Raw genomic sequence first — 12,907 nt, 5'->3', positions numbered from 1 at the left:
ATTTTGTTATGAAGAATATTTGAAATTTTAGTTGTATGCTAGTTTTGATTAATTTTTCTTTTTACTACACATATCTTTCCATTTTGTTTTCTCTAACTTTCAGATAAGCACCTGGAGACCTGTAATTTAAAGAATGTGTTCTTTCATGCTTTTTTCTCTCAGAATACCTTATATCCAGTAGTAGGGTGTCATCACTGACTATCAGCAAGCTCCCCACCCGCAACCCCACACAATAATGCTGTACATGTGAAGCAACTTCGACCTGCTGAACTGGATTTTCCCAACAGGTGTTCTCTTACTCTGTAATTCTGTTCTTATCCCTTAAGCATTTCCCAAGTTTTTGATGGAACATTTTGTATACTTTTATTCAATTAAAAGTATTTTATAAAATACCCATGTTATGCTAGTTATTATGTTAACTAGGGGATACAAACAAGTAAGATACAGTCTTTCCCTGCAAGTAGTTTATAATATAGTAGGGGCTTAAGAGAAGTATAACTTAACAATAAAAAGCTAAATATATTTAGTACCATAGCAGCAATGTATACACAAGCTTAAATCTTTGGTTGAGAGAAAGAATAGAACCACTGATTCCTGACTATGTCAGTCTGAAGTAATTTCTATATTTTCTATTGGGAAATCAAGGAAGGATGTGACCCTCTATGGTTCCTTGGATCACCCATTCAAAACGTATATTGAATTGCACTGTATTTGGTACTGATTCGGTACTTCAGAAAAAGATCAACAAACTCATAGTCTAACAGAAATAACAAAAGAATCAGTGTGGTGGTTAAGATTGGGTGTCAAATTGGCTAGGCCATGATTCTCAGTGTTTTGGCAGTCGTATAATGTTGTGATCACTTTCCTGTTAAGATTTGATATGTGATCGCCCCCATGATGGGTTCTGTTGTGAGTAGTCAGTCAGTTTCCTTGGGTGTGTGACCTGCATCCAAATGTAAGTGGATGTTCTGGCTTTTACCTGCTCTGGAATCCTGCAGCTGGCTCCTGTTCGTCTGACCTCTAGTTCTTGGGGCTTGAGCTTGCACCCTACCTGCAGTCTTGGGATTTGTCGATCTTCAGAGCCTGTGAGCAACAGCCCTGCTCTCCAATCTGCTGATCTTGAGTTTACCAGTCCCTGCAGCTACAGAATCAGGAGAAGCTTTTCTGTTTTGCCTGCTGATCTTGGAATTCATTGATCTTCACAGCCCATGAGTGAGAGCCCTGTTCTCCCACCTGCCGAACTTGGGTTCAGTAGCCCCCGTGGCTACATGAATCAGAAGAAGCCTTTATGCAGATCAACAGACTTGACGTTCTAGCACCTACAACCACATGAGCTATTTCCTTGATATAAATCTCTCTATATATTTACATGCTTTACTGGTTTTGCTTCTCTAGAGAACCCAGCCTAAGATAGTCCATTATGTTCTTTATGGCAGGATGGATGTAGAGATGAGAGATTGGGGTGGGTAGGAGAAGGGTAGAGATGTCTCAAAAAGTTCCATGGAAGAGTTGACATTTGAATTGGGCTTGAAGAGTGAATTTATGCAGATAACAGGAAGGTGTTCCAGGCAGAGGTATCAAAAGGTCAGAAATTTTATAAATTGGGAAAAATTATGTCTGAATGAAACATGGAAGAAAATGGTACGAGATGATATTAGTGAAAAGATATATGGAGGCTATAATGTCCACTGCATTAGAGAATTTGGATTTCATTCTAAATCAGCAGTCTGAACCAGAAACAGGCTTCAGATTCCTTTGTATATTTGAGCTTTCAAATATACATATGTCTCTAACAGTTTATAAAGAAAATGTTCTATATTCTACTTTGGCGAGTAGTGTCTAGGGTATTAAAAGCTTGTGAGCAGCCATCTAAGATACTCCACTGGTCTCACCCCATCTGGAGCACAGGAGAATGAAGAAAACCAAACACACAAGGGAAAGATTACTCCAAAAGACTAATGGACCACAAGTACCGTAGCCTCCTTCACACGGAGTCCAGCACAACTAGATGGTGCCTGGCTACTATTACCAACTGCTCTGACAAGGCTCACAATAGAGAGTCCTTGACAGAGCTGGAGAAAAATGTAGAACAAAATTCTAACTCACACACACACAGACCACACACACACACACACACACACACACACACACACAGATCAGACTTACTGGTCTGACAGAGACTGGAGAAACCCTGAGAGAATGGCCCCTGGACACCCTTATAGCTCAGTAATGAAGTCACTCCTGAGGTTCACCCTTCAGCCAAAGATTAGATAGGCCCATAAAACAAAATGAAACTAAATGAGCACACCAGCCCAGGGGCAAGGATGAGAAGGCAGGAGGGGATAGGAAAGCTGGTAATGGGGAACCAAAGATCGAGAAGGGGAGAGTGTCAACAAGTTGTAGGATGGCAACCAACATCACAAAACAATGTGTATTAATTGTTTAATGAGAAACTAGTTTGTTCTGGAAACCTTCATCTAAAGTACAATAAAAAATAAAACAAATACATGTTATGTCCAAATTTATCACTGGAGATTTTGATTTAGCAGGTCCAGAGTGGTGTCTGGGCATCTACACATTGTTAGTGCTCCACAGGTGATTCAGGTGTGCTCTCAAATCATTGCTGTAGGTAATACATGACTCTCACCTTAAAAATAAAACCTTTAATAACATTCGATGGTAATAAGATTCTATGGTAATAAGATGTTATTAAAGGTTTTATTTTTAACGTGACAGTCATGTTCAAGTTTATTTTGAAAGATAGCTCTGATGGCAGTATGATGGATAATCTGGAAAGAATGAGACCTGAACATAAGAAGACAAGATAGAAGGTTCCTAAAAAGGAAGTGAGCTAATGACAGTCTAGATTAAGGCAGTGGCAATAGGGATAAAGGACAGGAATAGATTTGAGAAACAATTAGAAAGTCAAAATGGTTGGACTTGATAGTCAATGAGATGTGATGGGTAAAGAGGGAGAAATCAAACATAATTCTCAGATTTCTATGTCAGATAACCGAGTGTTAGTGGATTCATTAACTGAGATAGTAAATGCTGGAACAGGTACTAAACACAATGTCTAGAAAATTTACTCTCAAAGAGTAAAAAAAAAAATAGGTGTTCAAAAATATTTGTTGAATGAATAAAAGAACCTACTAAGCCAATTGTGGATGAAAAAATCAGCAAGAATTAGTTTATAAGCTGGACTTTGTAGGTTTTTGACAGATCTATACAGTTGAGGGGTGTGTAGAAAGTTGTGAAAGAAGATATGCAAAGCAGAGGGAACCGCAAAAGAAACAAAAAACAAAATTTGAAAAATATAGGCTGGGTTCTAGAAACAGTGAATAGTCCGGTTTCATTCTAGAATGGCAAGGGAGATAAGCTTCAAAAGATATAGTGGGCCATAATGTGGTGTGTCTAAAACTCAAGCTGAGTAAATTTTAATTAATTCAGGAGGCAATGGTGAGTCATGGGAGGCTTTTGAGTCGGGGTGTTCTGTGATCCTTAGAGTCATGTTCTTTTGGAAGATTCTTATGGCATCGGTGGGTAGGATAGAACGGGACAGGAAGAGGTCTACAGGGATAAAAATTAGTTGAAAGATTACGGTGAGGGCAGAGGCAAAAGATCATAAACTGAACAAGGATGGCCACAGAAGGCATGGAAAGGAAGGAACAGATGCACAGGATATTCAGAAAAAAATTAATATGCAAGATCAGGACCCAGATTGGGATGCTGGAAGTTAGCACTGGACTTGGGGTGGACCCTGGGTGATGTACAGCAATGAGGCTTCAATGAACAGAAATAATGATGCTAGGGTGGTAAGCAGCTTCTGGTGATGATAATTGATTCTGAAGTGCGAGTAGGGTGTCCAGGTGGAGAAATATTTTGGGTACTTGGAAAGGCAACACGGCAGTTTAGAAGACAGATTGGGGGCCAAAAATTTAAATTTGGTAGCCATCTGGATATAAGTGATAAATGAAGCTGTATAAGAGGATACAATTGCCAAGGAAACAAAGAATAAGCCCACGAAAAAAAGTCACAGGGGCACAGTTGCTTTTGGTGGGTGGTGGTGGTCGCGGGGAGAGGGTAGTGAGATCTAGAATGGAGAAAGAGGAACTGTTAGAAAGAGAAAAAAATAATCTGGAAAATGTAGCCTTTCAGGAGACATAAAATAGAGCTTCAAAAGGAAGAGCAGATAAAGTCAAATAGTTACAGGATTTGAGGAGGAGGAAGAAGACTGAGAAAGAGGAGGTGGTCCTGTTGACATGTGAGGAAGCATTGGTGGGGTGGAAGCCAGACTGACGGGGTTATAGAGGAAAGGCGTGGAGGAAGGCACAAAAAAGCTGAACTTTTCCAATGACTTTTGAAGCTAGACTCAGGGATACTGACAGCATGGGTCCTGGCGTTGTTGCCATTTGATTTTAATGAGCTCAGTGCATTCTTCAGTGTAATCTCATTAGTCAATTAATTGAAGTAGCAGGGCAAGAAGAACTACGGGTACAAAGAGCATTTGACACCCTGAAAGTCTGGAACCTCATTCATGAACATGTCCTGCCTAGGAACACTGGGTCCCATTATTTCCTGAAATGGTGAAGGTTAAAATTACCATTTTACTGGCCAACACATGTGTCGAAGCTATGTGTGACAATTAGCTAGCTATCACAACACTATTAACTGAAAAAACTTTTTTTTGTCACTAATTTGAAATCCACTTTTATCAAAAATTAAATCTTCATATGCATTTGTGTCTGTTTCTGGACTCTATTTCACTCTATTTCTACCAAACCTTCTGGTATTGGGATTCTTGAATTTACAAATTGCTAAGAACTGACATTTTGATAATATTGCATCTTCTAAAGAGAAGGGTACTTAAACCTCCTTTTATGTCCTTCAATGAAAGATAGTTTTGTGTTTTTTTTTCCATATAGGCCCTAAATCTTTTCAGTTTATAACTACATATTTCCCTTTGGAGTTACTATCGTAAACAGTATTTCTTGCATCGTGTGTATGTGTGTATATATGAGGAAAATGTAGGTGTCTTCCCAGATGAACAATTAAAATGAAAAAGAATCTAAAGCTAATTGAAGTTTCTATAGCATCTGCCCCTCAGTAAGGTGATAGACATGTAACAAAAAATCATTTTGGATAATACTATCATGGAAAACAGATTAAAAAAAAAAAAAAAATGATCTGTGCTTCACCTGGGTATTCTAATTTTCCCTTACACAGACGAGGGGTGACTGCCTGTTTCAGTATTTGGAGTTAAAATGTGGTGTCTGTTCAGTACTGGTCACTATTTTCCATCCACATGAGTGGGATTTCGTTTTCCTCCTAATGTCACACAAAGCTGTAGTTAGACTCTAGGACATTCTACAGAAGAACAGCCCACTTCAGCCTCACCGCTTTACTTCATTACCGTCAAATCTCCACTGTCTCTTCCCAAGTCACTGATGGGGAAGGAGGAAGAAAGCTGCAGTCATCAGAAAGTTGTAGTGATCTGTCCCCTGCAGTCACACTGATAATGTACAGATTTATCTTCAGATGGTCTCAGGTAGCATGAGTCAGGAAGGGTTTTGGTTTTATCTTTTCCTTCATCCCAGTCCTTTGAAGTTTTTCATTTTGAAGAACCTATTTAGCAACTCTTTTAGACCAGGAGCCAACAAACTTTCTGTAAAGGGTCAGATAGTAAATATTTTGGGCCTTGCAGGCCGTATGGTCTCTGTTGCAATGACTCATTTCTGCCACTGTAGGGTGTCAGCAATGTAGACAATAAACAAAAGAACCCACCTGTGTTCTAATAAAACTTTATTTATAAAAACTGGTAGTGGGCTGAATTTGGCCTGCAGGTCGGATTTGGCCCACAGGCTGTAGTTTGTTGATGTCCGTTCTAGACTAGTAAATTTTCAAACCATTCATCATTTGCATTTAAAAAAAAAAAATCAAAAGCAAGGTACTACTCTCCATGGAACTAAGGATGACAGAATGCAAAGCATTAGAACTGAAAAAATGTAGAAAAAAAACACCAAAACGATTTGTCATCAATCATTACATAATGGTTCCAAGCATAACTTGATTTGTTTGTTTTATAAATGACAAACAGGACTGTAGAGTATAATAAAAATATATGTTGTGCTGCAATATGGTAATTGCTTTAGGGAAGAAGAAAGAGTTGAATGAAAATGATCATTATTAGTAATGGAAGTATTTGTTCTTACTTACCAATCCTGTACTGCATTGAAGGATTCTTCATTTGTGATGTCATACATTAAAATAAAGCCCATGGCCCCACGATAATAGGCTGTGGTGATAGTCCTGTATCTTTCCTGGCCTGCTGTGTCCTAAAAAATAACAACAGTAATAATTTCTCAAAAATAAGGCAAAACATCTTTTGCAGAGTGATACATGATTCTGAAAATCCGTAGCACAAATTCTAAAATGTATTTGCAAAATATAACTACATATTTCTTTTATATTTTTTAGTCTTGTTTTTCCTAATGATTTTCATAGGGTGGCTCTGCAATATTCTGAAAAATTCTTTTTTTGGCAAAGATCTAGCGCAAATACTTTATACTTAACGTTCACTCCTATTAAGTAGCATCTGACTATAGAAAGAGTCACTGGTGGTACAGGTTAGTGTGCTCACTGCTAACTGAAAGGTTGGTGGTTTGTATCCCCTCAGAGGTGCCTCGGAAAAAAGGCTTGGTGACACACTTCTGAAAAATCAGCCACTGAAAGCCCTATGGAGCACAGTTCTACTCTGGCATACATGGCATCTCCTTGAGCCGGAATCAGTTCTTGGCAAATGGCTTAACTATAAAAAAGAGAGTCCCTGGGTGGAGAAAACAGTTAACACACTTGGCTTGCTTGCTAATGAAAGGCTGGAGGATTGAGTCTACCTAGAAGTGCCTTGGAAGAAAGGCCTGGAGATCAACTTCTGAGAAATCAGCCAGTGAAAGTACTGTGGAACACAAAGTTGACCTGAGTCAAAGTCTACTCAAGGGCAAGAGTTCTTTTGTTCTAAAGTGAATGTTAATGTATTGAATGACACAGAACTGGATCCTTTACTATGAGAATAAAATTAGCATCTTGTGGATATCACAACTGAGATAGGATCACACTGAATATAATGTTCTTCACCCACAGGTGTCCTCCTGTTTGGATGTTTCACTCCATCACAGATCAACAATGAGAACTCAAGATTGCTTACAATTCTGTGTGGTATATCCTATTTGCCTCCTAAAAACTCAGAGAGGGGTGATGAAAGAAAGCTGGGGAAATCGGTGAATGATTCTGGAAGAAAATAGGACGTGAAACGGAACTAGGAAACTAGCTAAGGTTGTGACTTTTCACAAAGCCAGCAAGAATTACATTCTACTCTTGCAGCAGGAAGAAGGTGTTTATTAGGTAGTATGAAGAAATGAGGCTTCAAAGGTAGGATGAGAACAGATTATGGTACCTAAAATAGCAGAAATAAAGCAAAACAGGTGGGGAGGATCTTTTAGAACATAATATTAATGGCAGGAAACAAAAAGGAAAGAAAGTATAGATCTCAAAATATAAAATTTTGGCAATTTCTTGAATATAGAAAAAAAAGCTATGAATAAAATTGAAATGACATCAAACCAAATGACCAACTGGGAAGTATTTTTGCATTGTACAGAGAGATCAAAAGTTAATATCTTTAATATGTTAAGTGATGTTAGAAATCATTAAGTGAATGTTAAATATTCTAATTAAAAAGTATTTATAAATGGGCACATAAATGGTAAGTTAACTTGTAAAAGAATTCAATCCCAACAGTAATAACAGAAATGCAAATGGGGTGGAATCATCTCTCGTTTTGCAGCAGAGTTGCATACCTGTATAACAGAATTTACCTGGCAAGTATTTGAATATTTTATTGTACTTTGCTTACTATTTTATAAATATTAAAAATGAAACTGTAGATACTAGAGATAAACACAGACCTTAGAAACTGTATATAATTGGGATAAATATTTTTAAAAAAAGAAGCCAATCTTGAGCTTAATAGTGAATACTCTTGGATACCCACTACATTTAACTCAGTTAACAGTGTATCCTACTGTGAAACAAAGAAGAGAGATAAAGAACATGGATAAAATGCCAGAACCAAATTCCCAAAGACTACATTTAAAAAAGTATAATCAGAGATTTTGTAATGTGTTTTAGGTCTCTGGGGAACAGATCCCCTTGAAAAAATCAGCCTATTTTTAAACTTTTCGACATTTGATTGACTTACGTTCCTATTTTCCAGAACGCTCTGTCTGTCTCTCCCTATCTGTCTGTCTGTCTATCATCTATCTACCTGTATCCCCACCCCACCCCCCCCCCGCCATTTTGAAAAAACTTTAAATGACTTTTCTCTTGGCAAAATGTCTTCTTGGAATTGATTAACATTCTTACAGGTTGGGGACCCAATACCTGCTACCTTCTCTATACAATAAGCATCTTTTCCCCAACTTCTCAGCAGGGGAAAACAGCCAATATAGCCAGGACACTGCTAAAAGGTGACTTGGACCCTTCCTGTCAAGCATGTCTTCAACACAGACATTAAAAATGATACTTCACCTCTTTCTTCTTGACCTCTTCCAGGAACAGCATCCCTTTTTCTTAAGATGTTAATTTCATTTTGACAGTAAAGAAACTAGCTCTACCGTTATGAAATATATTAATTTCACATTGTAGGTGTATTAAATCTCTGAGAGAGCTGAAATCAAGGCCCAATTATATTATGATTGAAATGTTACAGGAAACTGCTAGCAACTACAGGGTTGTATAACCACTGCATATCAAAATTTAAAAAAAGGGGAGGGGAAAAAAAACAGCTTTCAAGAAAAAATAAAACAGAAAATGTTATATGCAGTGTTGTTGTTGTTGTTAGTTGCCTTTGAGTTGATTCCAATTCATGGCAAGCACATGTGTGCAGAGTAAAACTGCTCCATAGGATTTCGAAGTCTGTGATCTTTTGGTAATAGATCACCAGGCCTGTCTCCCAAGGACCTTCTGGGTAGGTTTGAACTGTAAACCTTTTGGCTAGTAATTGAGTGGTTAACTGTTCATGCCACCCAGTAGCATTCAAGTCACAGCAAGGGGCAGGATCTTCAACACTATATGGATTTAATCCCAGAAACACAATCTAATTGGAGGTACTTGTTACCTAAAAGCTTTTAAGAAGAATAAGAAACCACACCAGATGAGTAAAATGTAGCAAAAAACACAGAGGGAATTTCTTTTCCCTCCGTATATAAAGAAAATATAAAGAATAAAACTAAACTAATAAACATACTCCAAGTTGGCTGTGCATTGATTCTGGATAATTAAGACAATTTCAGGATTATAAACTCATTAGCATTTTCTTCCATGATATCCGGAAGAAAAAGAGCTCAGAAAAACACTTCATTATATTTTACATTCACTAATGACGACCGAAGGTTATATTTAAAAAAAAAAAAAATAAGACCATTTTATAATGTCAAGTACCACTAATGTAATTAAATGTGAGCAATCTCCGAAAGTAAGGGACTAAAATGGTACCTTTTCTCAGCTTGTTCAGGAAACCAGCTCTAAACCTGGCTTTGAGTTCCTCCTAGCCCCTACTGACTCTAGTAACTGCAATACCTGCTGATTTCCTATAAATGTAGTCTTCTAGTGATTGAAGAACACAACCGGAAATCTCTTACCAAGAAAATGAAGGAGAAACACCTGAAAAAAATAAAAACTTTCTTCCAGGAGTGATTTCATTTTCCCCTTTTCTAAGAATACTAAAATCATTTTACTTGGGTCAAATATTTTGACTTTCCAGTAGTATTTTTAAGAACAAAAATTGACTTTAATGATAGGTTTGATTAACAAATACTTCATTAACTGTCAAGAGAAGAATAGCTTTTGTCAGTTTGAATTTTGGCATTTTGTCTTTGTTTTTATATTTTTTTAAAGATTTTCCCCAATGAAACATTTTATTTTTTCAATTGTGTATGTGCTGCCTTCTCAAATCCTCCGGAGGCCAAACAGAGATAATAATATGTAGTTTTAGGAGTGAGGAAATAGCTTTTATTTGCAACGTATGAGTTGTATTATAATTTGCTCTTTGTTGTGGCGGGTACTTCTCGCTGTATTGAATTGAATTAAATGGAACCAACCATTAGTAAAGAAACAGAACTCAATATTAACACAATCAAAATACATTTATTGAATGTCTAGACAGAGAAAAATAGATAGTAGGATGGACAATCCTTATACACGATGAACTAAGTAATTTTATAGATGGAGAGAACACACTGGTGTTAATCAATCAACAAAGGCAATTTAATTAAACTTACAGAAATAAGTTGAAGGCTATGCAATAGTCTATAGGGAAAGTCAGTATAAATGGGGACTAGGAACACTGCAACACAAGACATAAAATACACATTAGCTAGTGAGCTTCCAGAGGAACACAAAGAGGTGAAATGGGATAACAGCTCAGTCATTTGGCATTCAAGCAAGTGAAGATCTCTTAACCTGTGCCTTGCTACATTTTACCTGAAGGGATTATTTTATTTTATTTATTTTTACTGAACTATTCTTTTTACAGATGAAGGTTTATAGAACAAACTAGTTTCTCATCAAACAGTTAGTACACACATTGTTGTATGACATTGGATAACAATCCCATGACATGTCAACACTCTCCCTTCTCAATCCTGGGTTCCCTATTACCAGCTTTTCTGTTCCCTCCTACTTTCCAGTCCCCACCCCAGGGCTGGTACACCTCATTAGTCTTGTTTTGTTCCATGGGCCTGTCTAAACTTTGGCTGAAAGGTGAACCTCAGGAGTGGCCTCATTACTGAGCTGAAAGGGTGTCCAGGGCCCATACTCTCAGGGTTTCTCCAGTCTCTGTCAGGTCAGCAAATCTGCTCTTTCTTTTTGAGTTAGAATTTTGTTCTACATTTTTCTCCAACTCTGTCCGGGACCTTCTATTGTGATTTCTGTCAGAGCAGTCAGTGGTGGTAGTCGGGCACCATCTGGTTGTACTGGACTCAGTTTGGTGGAAGCTGTGGTAGATGTGGTCCATTAGTCCTTTGGACTAATTTTTCCCTTGTGTCTTTAGTTTTCTTTATTCTTCCTTGCTCCCGAAGCGGCGAGACCAGTAGAGTGTCCTAGATGGTCACTCACAGGTTTTTAAGACCCCAGACACTACTCACCAAAGTAGAATGTAGAACATTTTCTTTATAAACTCTGTTGCACCAATTGAGCTAGGTGTTCACTGAAACCATGGTCCCCACAGCCCTCAGCCGAGCAATTCGGTCCCTCAGGGAGTTTGAGTGTGTCTATGGAGCTACAATGGCCCTGCCTCACACAGGCTGTGCCGGCTTCCCCGTATTGTGTGCTGTCTTACCCTTCACCAAAGTTACCATTTATCTACTGTTTATTAAGCGTTTTTTGAAGGGATTATTTTAAATCACCAAAGGAAGATTAAACTATGTTCAATATAGCTTAATTTTAAAAGTGATTGATCAATTCCTTTATGGAGTCAATAAACATTTAGCGAATATCTACTACAAGTTCACTATCATCATAATCATCACCAGTTGTCATCCAGCCAGTTCTGATTCACGGCAACCCCATGTGTGTTGGAGTAAACCGTGCTCCACGGGGCTTTCCTGTCTTCCTAAATTTTTTAAATTTTGCTTTTGTTGTTGAGAATATACACAGCAAAAGATACACCAAATCAACAATTTATATATGTACAATTTAATGACATCAATTATATTCTATGAATTGTGCAACCATCCTCATCCTCCTTTTCTAAATTATTCCTCCCTCACTGAAATAAACTCACTGCCCCTTAAGGGTCCTATCTAATCTTTCAAGCTACTGTTGTTAATTTGATCCCTTACAAAAAGGCACTGGGTTTTTTAAAAATAGTTCTTAAAAGAGCAAAATCCTCCAAGCAGACCTTTTTTACCAGTTAAGCTAAACTACTGTTTGGTTTTAAGATGACTTCAGGGGATATTTTCAGCTTAATTTTTTTAAAGATTATCTCAAGGCAATAGTTTCAGGGGTTCATCCAACCTCCATGGCTCCAGAAAGTTTGGAGTCCATAAGAATTTGAAATTCTGTTCTGCATTTTCCCCTTTTTGATCAGGATTTTTCTATGAATCTTCGATCAAAATGTTCAGTAATGGTAGCAAGGCACCATTCAGTTCTTCTGGTCTCATGGCAAAGGAGGTAGTTGTTCATGGAGGCAATTAGCCACTCATTACATATCTTCCTCCTATTTCTGACCATCCTTCTCTCTCTGTTGTCCAGTGAACAGAGACCAATTGCTGCGCCCTGGCTGGCCACTTGCAAGCTTTTAAGAGTCCAGGTACTAGGCAATGAACTAGGCGATAGAACAGAAGCACTAACTATGTTTTTATTAGCCCGATTAACTGGGATGTCCCATGAAACCATGACCTTAAACCTCTAAACCAAGGAACCAAATTCCATGAGGTGTGTGTTTGTACATTATCAGCCCCAGCAGCTACTCCTTTTTTTTTTTGGCTTTGTTGTAAATACATCCATCACACTTTTGCCAATTCAACTTTTTACAGGTGTACAACTTTAAATATATCACTTCATTGCCTTCTGGCCTCCAATGTTTCTGAGGAAAAATTGGCATTTAATCTTATTGGAGATCCTTTGTATGTGGCTGTTTGCTTCTCTCTCACTGATTTCAGGATTCTCTCTTTAATTTTTGGGAGCCTAACTATGATGTCGACAGCACTGGGCACTGAATTAACTATGATGTGACTTGGAGTAGATCTCTTTGGGTTTATCCCGCTTGGGGTTCTTTGAACTTCCTAGATTTGTAGATTCATGTCCTTTATTAGATTGGGGAAATTTTCTGTTATTATTTCTTCAAATA

General features: G+C 37.8%; 1 protein-coding gene across 2 annotated transcripts in view; it reads right to left on the bottom strand.

Annotated features, from left to right (window-relative positions):
* RAB3C (RAB3C, member RAS oncogene family) overlaps window positions 1–12,907 on the bottom strand; it is a 308,822-nt gene that overhangs the window by 149,914 nt on the left and 146,001 nt on the right. For both annotated transcript variants that reach the window (XM_023545475.2, XM_064272201.1), the window contains exon 3: window positions 6,217–6,335. In XM_023545475.2, coding sequence (XP_023401243.1) covers window positions 6,217–6,335 — 119 coding nt within the window. The remainder of the gene's footprint in view (window positions 1–6,216; window positions 6,336–12,907) is intronic.

This window comes from Loxodonta africana, chromosome 2 (assembly GCF_030014295.1).
Source record: "Loxodonta africana isolate mLoxAfr1 chromosome 2, mLoxAfr1.hap2, whole genome shotgun sequence".
NCBI classification, from domain to species: domain Eukaryota; kingdom Metazoa; phylum Chordata; class Mammalia; order Proboscidea; family Elephantidae; genus Loxodonta; species Loxodonta africana.
Note: the sequence above shows the minus strand (reverse complement) of the source record. Positions and strands in the feature narration are given on the sequence as shown.